At 48.8% G+C, this 13,798-nt stretch overlaps 1 protein-coding gene across 6 annotated transcripts in view; it reads left to right on the forward strand.

Annotated features, from left to right (window-relative positions):
- COL6A3 (collagen type VI alpha 3 chain) overlaps positions 1 to 2,287 on the forward strand; it is a 93,192-nt gene extending 90,905 nt beyond the window's left edge. For all 6 annotated transcript variants that reach the window (XM_027967270.2, XM_042244720.1, XM_042244730.1 and 3 more), the window contains one exon: positions 1,481 to 2,287. In XM_027967270.2, the coding sequence (XP_027823071.2) occupies positions 1,481 to 1,524 (44 nt within the window). In that variant the 3' untranslated portion in view covers positions 1,525 to 2,287. The remainder of the gene's footprint in view (positions 1 to 1,480) is intronic.
- Positions 2,288 to 13,798: the final 11,511 nt, after the last annotated feature.

Consider the following 13,798-nt stretch of genomic DNA (forward strand, 5'->3'; position numbering starts at 1 on the left):
TGATGCTGATAGATTTGAAAAAGAAGGCAAATTGAATTTTCAGATGAGGAAGTTGTACAAATACAATACATGGTATTCATTTTCTGAGTTATTATTATCTCCTAAAAGCATACTTGTAATTTTGCCAATGAGGAAACATATGGCTAACCACTCCTCACCCTTTAGAAATATTCCTAAGCTGCTGGGACTTCCCTGGCAGTCCTGTAGTTGAGACTCCATGCTTCCGCTGCAGAGGCTGTGGGTTCAACCCCTGGTTGGGGAACTAAGATCCCACATGCCACCCTGGTGGCTAAAAAAAAAAAAAAAAAAGAAATATTGCTAGGTTTCTGTTATTCATAAATATTGTAACAAAAATGATTATTGGGAAAATAATGTAATGAAAAATTAATAAGAACCTCTATATAGTCTGTGTGCTAAGTCGCTTCAGTCGTGTCTGACTCTCTGCGACCCTATGGACTGGAGCCCACCAGGCTCCTCTATCCATGGCATTCTCCAGGCTAAAGTACTGGAGTGGGTTGCTGTGCCCTCCTCCAGGGGATCTTCCCAACCCAGGGATCGAACCCACGTCTCTTACATCTCCTGTATCGACAGGCAGGCTCTTTACCACTAGTGCCACGTGGGAGCGCCTGTATATATAGTCTGTGCTAAGTCCCTTCAGTCATGTCTGACTCTCTGAGACCCTATGGACTGCAGCCCACCAGGCTCCTCTGTCCATGGGATTCTCCAGGCAAGAATACTGGAGTGGGTTGCGGTGCCCTCCTCCTGGGGGTCTTCCCGACCCAGGGATGAAGCCTGGGTCTCCTGTCTCCCACACTGGCAGGTGGGTTCTTTACCACCAGCGCCACCTGGGAAGCCTCTGTATAGTCTGTGTGTTAGTCACTCAGTCATGTCTGACCCTTTGCGACCCCACAGACTGTAGCCCGCCAGGCTTCTCTGTCCATGAATTCTCCAGGCAAGAACACTGGAGTGGATTGCCATTCCCTTCTCCAGAGGAGCTTCCCGACCCAGGGACTGAACCCTGGTCTCCTGCCTCACAGGCAGATTCTTTACCATTCGAGCTGCAGGGAAGTCTCTCTAGTCTATTCATCTTTAAATAGTCCTGCTTTCTCTAAATAACACTGTTGACAGCAAGGTCATCAGATAGCTCTATCATGTTAGGCAACTTGATTGATAATAAAGTCACAACAGCTACACGGGGAGTCTGGGGCCAGTGCTGAATTTGCTTAACGGCCAGGCGGGTGATACCAGGAGATAGAGAGAAAGGGCTCAGAGGACACAGAGAACCCTGAAGTCCAGGCCAGGAAACTCCAGGGGAGCCGTTGAAGGAAACGAGCTGAAGAGTGAGACTGATGGTGAAAGCCAGAGGCCATGGACCATTTTCCCGAGAAACACGGTATTCTTGCGGATCAGTAATGTGACTTTCTCCTCCTCTTCTGCCCTTCCATCCTCATCCCCTCCCCTGCCCTCCATCCACGCCCAGTGCCCATCAAGCAGCCCGGGGTTATCGCCGCGATGGGGACCTAGGCGTGGCCGACCAGCGACACATACCTCTTGAAGAAGAAGGAGTCAGCCACCGCCGGTCGTCTTTGTAGGAGCTCCGGGTGTAGATTCCCTCGCACTGTACCGTTTCATGCTTTGATTTACACCCGGACTTGGGAAGAAGTCTCTGCCGCATAACCTATCAATATGGTGCTACATGTGTCTGTGGACCTGACCCTCTTCGTCTCCGGGCGATTCCATCGTACACTCTGAACGTTGTGTAACCGTTACCCACTGCTGGCGTTTATGTGAACGTTCCTATAGACTCAACTTCCCTCTGGAGTTTCACGTTATGCCTCTTTCAGGCAAGTGTAAGATCTAGAAAATAACCCCCTGACTTCACAGCTATCCTATATACTTCTGCTTGGTTCGTTTTCTCGCCTCTTTATTAAGCATGACTTTAGATGGAAAGCCTGTGTATGGAGAAGAAACAAGAATCCAACTTTTTCATCCCCCCTGCCCCCAATCTCCTGAAATAGATTTTGAGCTGATTTTCTTTTTCTAAAGCTTCTAACAAACTAGTTAGAAGGAAGCAAAATCCCTTAATCTTGGTGCACTGTTGTGGGACCAATGCCTTAATTAAAGAACGAAAAGAAAGTCACGATAGAGAAGATTTGTTGGCATTCCTCTAATGTTGTGTGTGTGTTAAAAAAATTTTTTTTGTGCGGGGGTGGGGTTTAATTTTAATTTTAAGATTTTTAGGAAATTTATACAAAGAAACTTTTTAATAAAGTATATTGAAAGTGTGGGTTTGGCGTTCTTGGTTGTGTTGTTTCTATATAGCATCTGGTCGTCAGAATCACCCCTAGGCAGGGGGAACTGGGCCCTATCCAGGTGCATAGTCTTGCATATCACCCTGTGATGTCCAGTGAAGGGGCAAAGGTGCTCTATCAGACAGTGCACGGGAGACCCGGTGGGTCCAGCCCAGTTGCCCTCCAGCGCTCCATGACTAGGTGGATCACAGTCTTCGCTTAGGGTCCCTGGAGTAAGTACCAGACTGGCCTTCATGCTCCCCTCTGACTTGTAGTTGTGTCCCAGAGACAGGGTCTCCTCCACTGCCTCTTTAAGATAACCGTTTCGTGGGGGTTCTGTTTGCTTCCATCCACAGTGGCTGAGAAGTGGGAGGTCGCTGGCCCAGGACTCCCCATCCCCTTTCTGGAGTCTCAGACAAACTATAAACTGTCTTTTTCCTTTAAAGACTCTCTCTCTTTTCTTCAGAAATAACACAAGAAAAAAAGAAATGCATATTTAGATGTTACCTTAATTCCACTTAGGAAGGAAAGTGAATTTCTATGATAAAGCACAAGGACACTGACAAGTGCTTTTGGCAGAGCTCCTTGGGTGGGGACAGAACTGCTTTATGTAAGAAGGGGGATGGTTTGTCAGTCTGTTGATGGGGGTGAGAGAGGAGGAGTCAGCGTTTGTCACAAGCCATGGAGATGGATGGGGAGAGACTGGGTGGTCACAAAGACCCTTCACTCCTTGTGATTTCCACCCAGATCTTTAGGTGCAATTTCTAAATTCACCGATGCACTCAAACTGAGCACATTTGCCTAGCATCTGGAGGAAGAACTGAGCTTTGTCCCTGAGTACATCTGCCAGAGCAGGTAGACAGTCAGGGATGGAGGGGAGGACCGTGTGGACAGAGGAGAGCCCTGCTGGAATCTGCAGGAATTCAGGCGAGGACTTGGCACTTCACAATCCATGACACTGGGGATTTGAGTTTACCTGCAACTTGCTGGGGCAGAGAGAGCCCAGGTGACCATCAAGGCAACTTTGGGGGTGATTGCAAAGCTCTGAGGACTCCCAAGAAGCTCTCACGGTTGGGGGGGCCCTGGACCACCCCTGCCCTCTAGGGTACGCTGCCTGCCTCCCCATCTTTGAAGGGCCCTCCTTTTAGCCCAAGGCCAAACCAATGGAATGACCAAGAGCCTCACGATGGCCATGATATCCAGAGGGATGTTCACCCAGGGTGGCAAGTGTGGGTCCTGCGCCTTTCTCAGCCAGCCCGCCCAGAGACCTCCAGCCCCAGAGGATCACCCCCCTCCACAGAAACTGGTCTGCCTGCCTCCCCTCAGGTGTATAGTCAGGCCAAGTTCATTACATCTCAATGAAGCAAAGAAACATTTGCAGTGGGGGTCAGGTAAGGGGGCCTCACTGGAGTAGTGGACTGGACAGTCTGTGTGCATTTCCTGGGGCTGCCATAAGCAAGTACCACAAACCAGGTGGCTTCAAACAACAGAAATTCATCCCCTCACAGTTGTGGAGGCTGGAAGTCCAAAATCAAGGTGTCGACAGGGCCATCCATACTGCCTCAGAAACCCATAGCAGAATCCTTCCTTGCTTTTCCCTACTTTCTGGTCACTCCTTGGCTGGTAGGCATGTGAGTCCCATCTCTGCCTCTGTCCTCACATGGCCATCTTCTCATAAAGACGCCGGTTACATGGGACTAGCACGTGTGTGTGCTAAGTTGCTTCGGTTGTGTCTGACTCTTTGCCACCCTGTGGACTCCAGCCTGCCAGGATCCTCTGTCCATGGGATTTTCCAGGCAAGAATACTAGAGTTGGTTGCCTTTTCCTTCTTAGATTTTCCCGACCCTGGAACTGAACCTGAGTCTCTTACGTCTCCTGCATTGGCAGATGGGTTTTTACCACTAGTGCCACCTGGGACACCCACACAAGACCAGGGTGTATAGCCTCATCTCACCTAAGTATATCTGCAATGGCCCTATTTCCAGATAAGTTCAGATCCTGAGGTCCTGAGGGTTAGGACCTCAGCATATCATTTTTTGGAGGGTGGAAAGAAAGAAAGTGAAGTCGCTCAGTCATGTCCTACTTTTTGCAACCCCATGGAATGTAACCTACCAGGCTTTTCCATCCATGGAATTTTCTAGGCAAGAATACTGGAGTGGTTTGCCATTTCTTTCTTCAGGGGATCTTCCCGACCCAGGGATTGAACCTGGGTCTCCTGCATTACAGGGCAGACGCTTTACCTAATCTGGTGGGTGGGTGGCGGGGGGACACAATTAAGCCATCCCACAGTTTTAGGGGCTCCAATTCCAGCTCCCACCTCTGAGATGCAGAGGCCCTGCCAACAGGAGGGCAGAAGCTGCAGTGAAGAGTGAGTCCTGCTGGTTTCTTATCAGCCCTGGCTACTGAAACAGTGGCTGTGGGATCCTCAGGCCGGTCCTGTTCATTTCACACTCACATCCCAGATGCTGCTCAGAGCCTTTCCCTTATGGTCCAGCACCGGCTGGATGCTTGGCCTGGATGACCGGAGCAGAGAAGCCCTCGGCTTGTCCCCACCCCACTTCCTCTTTACTCTCCATGCCGGAGAGGTTTTCTGGGCTGGAGCTCCGTCCTGGGCTCCGGAGGTGAACTTCCCTGTTGGTCTCCATTGTTCTGTCTCACCATTCGCCCCCACCCTGGTCTCCCTTCTGCCACGGGGTTCCCTGCTGACTCTCTCTTGGGGTATAGGTCGTCGGTTCTCTGGAGGAAGCTGGGGGGCCCACTCCTGGGAAGTCTGGCTTCTGTGAACCTCCTCTTCCTCCCCCACAACCCCCTCCTGGGGATCACCTTCCCCACAGACCCTCAGCGCTGGTGTCTTTGTGCAAGAATCCAACCTCCTGATGAGCAGTGGCAGCCAGTCAGCTTGGATCCAGCCAGCTTTTCAGGTCACTTAATCCACAGGAGATTTGCGTGACCTTGCCATGTTGACTGCCACACCCTTCCTTTCATTCAGCCAGGGGTCAGGGTCCTAGGGCCCAGGGGTCAGGCCCATGGTCAGTTGAGAGCTGGTTTCTGGCCCCTGACTTGGTGGTGGTGGGGAGGAATGATCAGACCCCGGTCTTCAGCCCTGGGTGTTTCTCTTAAGGCTTTTGGATGGGAGCTGGTCTCCATCAGCAGATATGGCGCTGGTCCCCGTGGACAGGTGGACGTCCCTTCCTGATGCCACTGAAGTGGGTCCCTTCCTTCCCCCCCAGGAGGTGAGGGAAGAGCACAGTGTCTTCATAAGCACATTGTTGCCCCTGAAAGGCCCCCGACCCCTCCCCTGGTCTTTGTCTACGTCATCAGTGACTGGGGCTACGCTGCAGTTGCTCTGAGCGGGGCCCCCAGCCATCAACTCTGGGGAAACAGGGTCCATCGGGCACTTGACACCAGCCTCTTGCAGGAACCTGAGGAGTGGAGCTCTCTGAGTCCCAGACCCCTAGCACAGACTGAACACTGCTCCTCCTACACCCCTTGAAGTCCTAGGAGTGAGCCTTGGCACCCCCAAGTCACCCCACAAGTGTGTGTGAGCCGGCGTCAGCACCCGTTAGTGGCAGTCTCCTTGAGGGGACGGGAGAAGGCTCATCACGTGTCCATGGTTTGACTTCACAGGCACGCTCTTGAACAAGCCGCCTTAGCCCCAGAGTTCTCCTCCCCTAGCCATCACTGCAAGTCTCCCCTCCCCTTCCCTCCTCCAGCTGCTTAGAATCCCCTCCACCCTCACAGTGGTTTTCAGATCTTCCCTCAGAAAACCAAAACCCGAGAGACGGCGGAATGGTGGACCCCTTGTTTCCCACACGGTGCACACGGGGCCTGTTCACCCATCGCACTGAAAACAAGCAACTTTACATAAGGTAAAATGCATCCCCTTCTGTGTGTGGCTTGATGAGTTCTCACAAACGAGTACCTGCAGGTAACCCTCACCACGTGCACGATGGCCATCATTCCCATAATCCCACCCGGCAGCATGCATGTGTAAATGAACAGCATTTACAGTGTTCCTGACTTTCCCCCAGTACATTTACAAGTAGAGATTTATCCCAAGGGAACCATCAGTTCAGTTCAGTTCAGTCACTCAGTCGTGTCTGACTCTGCAACCCCATGAATCACAGCACGCCAGGCCTCCCTGTCCATCACCAACTCCCGGAGTTCACTCAGACTCACATCCATCGAGTCGGTGATGCCATCCAGCCATCTCATCCTCTGTCGTCCCCTTCTCCTGCCCCCAGTCCCTCCCAGCATCAGAGTCTTTTCCAATGAGTCAACCCTTCTCATGAGATGGCCAAAGTACTGGAGTTTCAGTTTTAGCATCATTCCTTCCATAGAAATCCCAGGGCTGATCTCCTTTAGAATGGTCTGGTTGAATCTCCTTGCAGTCCAAGGGACTCTCAAGAGTCTTCTCCAACACCACAGCTCAAAAGCATCAATTCTTCAGCACTCAGCTTTCTTCACAGTCCAACTCTCACATCCATACATGACCACTGGAAAACCATAGCCTTGACTAGACAGACCTTAGTCGGCAAAGTAATGTCTCTGCTTTTGAATATGCTATCTAGGTTGCTCATAACTTTTCTTCCGAGGAGTAAGCGTCTTTTAATTTCATGGCTGCAGTCACCATCTGCAGTGATTATGGAGCCCCCCAAAATAAAGTCTGACACTGTTTCCACTGTTTCCCCATCTATTTCCCATGAAGTGATGGGACCAGATCCCATAATCTTCATTTCCTGGAAACCATCAGAGATGCACAAAAATTTATGTTCAAGGGTATGGCATTATGTGCAACGACAAATATGTATTAGAGATCATCAAAACGGCCAACAAGAAAAGGATGCTTAATCAACAAAAGAAAAAGACAGCCATTAAATATGTCATAATGCAGGTAAATGGTCCTTGCAATTAATCAATTGATGTATATGCTACAATGTTAAAAAATATGCAGATCTGTGTATTTAATATGATGCTTTCATATGTGTGCATGTACACATGAGAACTTCTCTTTGGTGAGAAAAAAATAAAAGTAAATACAACAAAATTTAAGCAGTGGTTATATCTGGCGTGGTGATTTAAATGTTCTTTAAATGTTTCTAGACTTAATTTTTTTCTAAAATAAACATGTATGACTCTTACCAAGCAGTTATTTTAAAATTGAAGATATTTTAACATACAAATGACACTATTTGAAAATTTTAATTGTTTTATAATCTGTGTGGTATGGACGTACTTAACCATGCATCATTCATTCTTTCTTTCGTTCCATAAGTGCTTACTGAACGTGTATCATGTGCTAGACCAGGTCTAGGCACTAGAAATGCAGTTCGTTGGAACTGACCTAGTTGGGGGAACCAGACAATGCAAATACAGCTATAAAATGTGAGGAGGTGGGAAGAGAGGAGGAGAAAAACAGCCCTGGCCACCTTTCCGATTCCCGTGGTGCCGTTAGCATGTAGGGATGCCCAGGAAGAGAAAACGTGGTCTTTGGGAGAGCTTAAATTAGGCCGCACACATCACCGCAGCCACACCTCACACTCACACCAGGGACACTCAGACGTGCGGAATCAAGCACAGCTGGAGGGAGGGCTGCCGTCCTGGGGCCCCCATTCAGCCACCAGATGTGTGCCCTACTCAGCATGGCACTTTCCCTTCCCAACGTCCAGACCTCATCTTGAAGCTGCATTTTATCCCAACATTAGTTATAAAAAGAAGTAGAACAATCCTGAATGGGTTCCGTTATCCCAAATTTTCAGTCTCACACTAAGATCCCATTTTCACATAATTCTGTCTTGTTAGTGGAGACAATTAGTCAACTAATTCATATGACAGCTGAGCACATTGTATGTGTTCCTCTGGGCTTTTAGGGTGAAGTAGAGAACAAACCGGACAGGATCCCTCACCACATGGGGCTTATGTCCTCCTGGTGGGAGACACACAGAATGCAAGGACCAAGATGAAGAAGGATCAGTTCAGTTCAGTCGCTCAGTCGTGTCTGACTCTTTGCGACCCCATGGACTGCAGCACGCCAGGCTTCCCTGTCCATCACCAACTCCCAGAGCTTCCTCAAACTCAGGTCCATCAAGTTGGTGATGCCATCCAACCATCTCATCCTCTGTTGTCCCTGTCTCCTCCCTCCCTCAATCTTTGCCAGCTTCAGGGTCTTTTCCAATGAATCAGTTCTTCACATCAGGTGGCCAAACTATTGGAGTTTCAGCTTCAGCATCAGTCCTGCCAATGAATATTCAGGACCGAGTCTCCTTTAGGATGTGAAAGGTTGTTGCCGAACCATGAAAGACGCTGGGATTCTTGACCTCTAGAGGAGAAGAATTCAATCAGGGGCCAGAGATGAGGCTTGATCACTCAGAGCTTTTGTGTAATAAAGTTTTATTCAAGTATAAAAGAGATAGAGAAAGCTTCTGACATAAACATCAGAAGGGGGCAGAAAGAGTGCCCCCTCGCTAGTGTTAGCAATGGAGTTATATACCTTTTAATTAGTTATTACAGTGAATCAAAAGAATGTCTGGAGGTTGCAAAGATCTTACTAGACCCACTCCCATAATTTACATTTTAAGATAACAGGATTAGCCAGAAGGTTTTCAGGAAGGAGAAACTGTCCTCAAGCAGGATACACTGTTGTTATACAATCCTTACTAAAGCTAGTAAAGTAATGCTCAAAATTCTCCAAGCCAGGCTTCAGCAATACCTAAACCGTGAACTTCCAGATGTTCAAGCTGGTTTTAGAAAAGGCAGAGGAACCAGAGATCAAATTGCCAACATCCGCTGGATAATTGAACAAGCAAGAGTTCCAGAAAAACATCTATTTCTGCTTTATTGACTATGCCAAAGCCTTTGACTATGTGGATCACAATAAACTGTGGAAAATTCTGAAAGAGATGGGAATACCAGACCACCTGACCTGCCTCTTGAGAAACCTATATGCAGGTCAGGAAGCAACAGTTAGAACTGGACATGGAACAACAGACTGGTTCCAAATAGGAAAAGGAGTATGTCGAGGCTGTATACTGTCGCCCTGCTTACTTAACATATATGCAGAGTACATCATGAGAAATGCTGGGCTGGAAGAAGCACAAGCTGGAATCAAGATTGCCAGGAGAAATATCAATAACCTCAGATATGCAGATGACACCACCTTATGGCAGAAAGTGAAGAGGAACTAAAGAGCCTCTTGATGAAGGTGAAAGAGGAGAGTGAAAAAGTTGGCTTCAGAAAATGAAGATCATGGCATCTGGTCCCATCACTTCATGGGAAATAGATGGGGAAACAGTGGGAACAGTGCCAGACTTTATTTTTCTGGGCTCCAAAATCACGGCAGATGGTGATTGCAGCCATGAAATTAAAAGACGCTTACTCCTTGGAAGGAAAGTTATGACCAACCTAGACAGCATATTAAAAAGCAGAGACATTTCTTTGCCGACTAAGGTCCATCTAGTCAAGGCTATGGTTTTTCCAGTGGTCATGTACGGATGTGAGAGTTGGACTGTGAAGAAAGCTGAGCGCCAAAGAATTGATGCTTTTGAGCTGTGGTGTTGGAGAAGACTCTTGAGAGTCCCTTGGACTGCAAGGAGATCCAACCAATCCATCCTAAAGGAGATCAGCCCTGGGTTTTCATTGGAAGGACTGATGCTAAGGCTGAAACTCCAATACTTTGGCCACCTCATGAGAACAGTTGACTCATTGGAAAAGACTCTGATGCTGGGAGGGATTGGGGGCAGGAGGAGAAGGGACGACAGAGAATGAGATGGCTGGATGGTATCACCGACTTGATGGATATGAGTTTGAGTGAACTCTGGGAGTCGGTGATCACAGGGAGGCCTGGCGTGCTGCGATTCATGGGGTCGCAAAGAGTTGGACACGACTGAGCGACTGAACTGAACTGAACTGAATCTTTAGTACAAAGTTTAAACTGAGTTGTTCGTTGTGTAATCATCAGTTCCAGGCTTAAAGATAAAAACATTTCATGTGACTGAGGAATGTAGAGGGAAAAAAAACTGTTTGTCCTTTTCTCCTCCTCGAGAATTCCAGACCCTTCTCTCCTTGGGGACCCCTGGACTTCTTATCAGCCTGCCTAGGAATTGACTCTCAGATGGACTGGTTAGATCTCCTTGCAGTCCAAAGGACTGTCAAGAGTCTTCTCCAACGCTGCAGTTCACAGGCATCAATTCTTCAGTGCCCAGCTTTCCTTATGAAGAAGTATATGCAGAATCTAAAAAAATGATACAAGTGAACTTATCTACAAAACAGACACAGAGTCAGATATGTAAAAACCATCTGGTTACCAGAGAGTGAATGGGGGATGGGCTGGGAGATTGGTATTGACATATACACATGAATGTATATAAAATAGGTAAATAATAAGGACCTCCTGTATAGCACAGGGAACTCTACTCAATGGGAAAAGAATCTAAAAAAGTGGGTGCATGCGTATGTGTAACTGATTAACTGAGGTGTACAGCAGAAACTAGCACAACATTTTAAATCAACTATATTCCAATGAATATTTTTTTTAAAAGAAGCAAAAGGTGGACTTGGTTTTGCAGGAGGCGACCAGGCTGTGGGGCAGGAGGCAGGCAGTGCTGTGTTGGGGTGGCTGCCATGTTTCAGGAGTGGGAACACCATGGGCCTCGTTGAGAAGGAGATGGAAAAACACCTGCAGATGATGAGGGAGATAGCCAAGGGGGTAACTGAGGAGAGAGTTTGGGGCAGGCAGGGCCCCGAGAGCAAAGGGTGTGCATTAGATGGAGGAGAATGCTATGAGCTGGGCTGTGTTGCGTGAGAGCAAGGGGCTGGGGAACCCTTGGGAGCCCAGATCACCTGACTAGTGACATGGAGCCATTGTTCAGCAGCTCCATCCAGGGACTTACAGCAAGGTCCTTGACCTCACAGGATCCACCGGTTGCCGTGTGTAGATGAGATGTGAGATCAATGAGGGGCTGACACCAGTGATGGGCGACGACATCGTGGTGAGGCTGCGGCAGAAATTCACATGAGAGGCGGTGGTGACAAGGACCAGAACAACGGCAGACAGAGTGAGGGGGGACTCCAGGGACACTGTGATCTAAAATACACAAGAATTGATAGCAGTGTGGCACTACAACCAGCCCCCCTGTTAGATCATCCGTCCTAACTTTGGTTCAGCAAAGTGTGGTCCCAGTTGCAGGACTTCTGCCTGGAGACAGATGTGGACCTCTTTCTGAAAACCTGTCTTTGCCAGACTGTACCATGGACTCCACATCCTCACTCCTGAGCTGTGGCATGCCCCTGATTTGAGCGTCCACCTAATGCTTTCTGGGGCAGCTGCAGACAACCCCCTACCTGGCTGTGTGGATGGAGGTGGCTTGCCATGAAAGAGCACCTGTTTAGAATTTTGTGAGCAAGAGCTAAACTTCTACTGGGGTAATGCGCTGAGGTTTGGGGCTGTTCTAGAAGACAGTATAATCTTAATGAACACAATTTACTGCTGTCCAGTAGCAGCTACGTGTCAGGCTTCACACACATTATCTCAGGCCGTGTTGTCTGCTAGCGGTCACTATACTAGCTGTCCAGATGATGAAACAGAAGGTCAGAGTGGTCCAGGTCACCCAGCTATGACCTAACAGAGGCTGCATCTGACAAAGTCTTTGTGACCCAGAAGTTCTCCCCGAGTTCCCAAAGATGTGTTGGTCCCAGGGGACCTTCACTCTCTTTCTCCAGGGGCTCTTTGGCAGGAAGCTGGTCCAAGCTCTGACTCTACATTTTCTTCCAGCACAAAGTTTGCCCTTCTCAGCACACTTTTCAAGACCTTCTGTAACTCTCAGTGGAAAGAAATTCTCTATCCTTCCCTTTTCCTTTAACGACAGTTTTCCCATCATTTTTTCCCATTATCCAGAGCTGCTCTGGCTCAAGAAGAACTCAGAGAAGCTGGATATTCTGGGCTTGTGCCTGGTTCTCTGGGGCTGGGTCATTGGGACATCTGTTTGGACGGTACTATTAGCACATTTCAATCATTTCACCAACTTGACTGCATTTGTGAATATAAGTGCCTCCCCCACCACCTTTAGAACTGTCTATATAGTTTAAAAAAAGATCACAAAGAGTATGACGGGGTGCCAGTCTTTCTGTAGGAAGCCAAGATCCCGAAACTTCAAGATCAATTTGACATTCTGCCCTACAGCGATTCAGTTTCAGGGAATGGTTCAGATTTTGCTGCCAAATTTCCCTTGTTGTCAGATTTCCAGCCGGACCTGGCTGTCTGTCAGGAGCCGAGTTCTCTGAGTCCAGCCGTCAGGGTGTGGCTTCCGGAGAAGATGGGTGCTGTCGATGGTGCCAAGCCACGGGGCTCTGGTCCAGGGGTGTCCAGGGGTGTCCATGGGTCCACGCCTGCTCCAGTTTCAGTTCAGGCCTCTGGTCTTTGATGCTGCCTGTGCCTTCTGCCTTCCCCTGGAGCTGAAGCGCTGTCCTTCAGGCCATCAGATTCTCAGGGGGGTCTTCCTGTCTGTTTGCAATCCCAGCTTCAGATTTGGACCATCCTTCAGAGATCCTGCAGCCCAGCCTGAAGCCAGTTCAGAGATCCCTTTCCATACTATTCCTGACTCTGCAACCCCCAGGGTGGGCATGCAACTGCCCAAGAGTGAAACGCTGGAGAAAGAGTATTTAAAAATCCAGTCATGATAGCACGAAGACACTTGGTAGCTGGTGATGGGAAACAAACAGAGGAGAAAAGGCCTCTGTGCATAAGGGGGACACTGTCCAAGTAAGACTCAACCTGGAAAGTAGATAGGATTTTCCTGCCTGAAGTCAGAGGTGTCTGTGAAAACCTTTAAGCCACTGGTACAAAAAGTCATCTAGTGGAAAGGATTTGGGTAGCTGCAGGGCAAACCAGCCAAGCATGTTTGAATTCCAGAGGAATTCTAAAGTTCCAGCGTCCACACGGATTTTCCAGGAGATGTTAGAAACAGAAATTAGAAGATGTTAGAAACAAGGCTGAAAAGTTGGGGAACCTCTATATACGTGAGAAAAAACCCCCCACAAAACTCTGTTTTTAAAGATTCAAATTACAGAAGCTGCGCTGGATGGCAACTCTGGCTTAAGGACTTGCCAGGTCATTTGTGGAACAGTCCTGGTGTGGGTTCTTCTAAAAACAGACCCTAAGTTTTGGCTGCAAGTTGCTTCTATGGGAAAGTAAGTGAGAAACATGGATGGGGGCCTTGAGAAGCAAGACAGAAACGTTGAACAAAAGTGTGTCAGTCTGAGCAGGTCACTGCTGTGGTTGCAGTGGGGGTGTGTGGCGGGGCTGCAGCCCGTCGGGGCCTGGGCCGGAGGTGGGGAGAAGGTGATGGAGAAGGGGAGCTGGTGCTTGTCTCCTGGCGCCCCTCCCTTTTCGTGGGGCGACTGTGGGGCGGGGAGGGGGAGTCGTTGAGGCCCAGCTGTTCCAGGCTCCCTGCCCACACTCTTAGAAACAATTCTCAGCCTGAGAGACTGGGAGCTGTGGAAGCAGAGAGCTG

The sequence above is a fragment of the Ovis aries genome, chromosome 1, assembly GCF_016772045.2.
Source record: "Ovis aries strain OAR_USU_Benz2616 breed Rambouillet chromosome 1, ARS-UI_Ramb_v3.0, whole genome shotgun sequence".
NCBI lineage: Eukaryota > Metazoa > Chordata > Mammalia > Artiodactyla > Bovidae > Ovis > Ovis aries.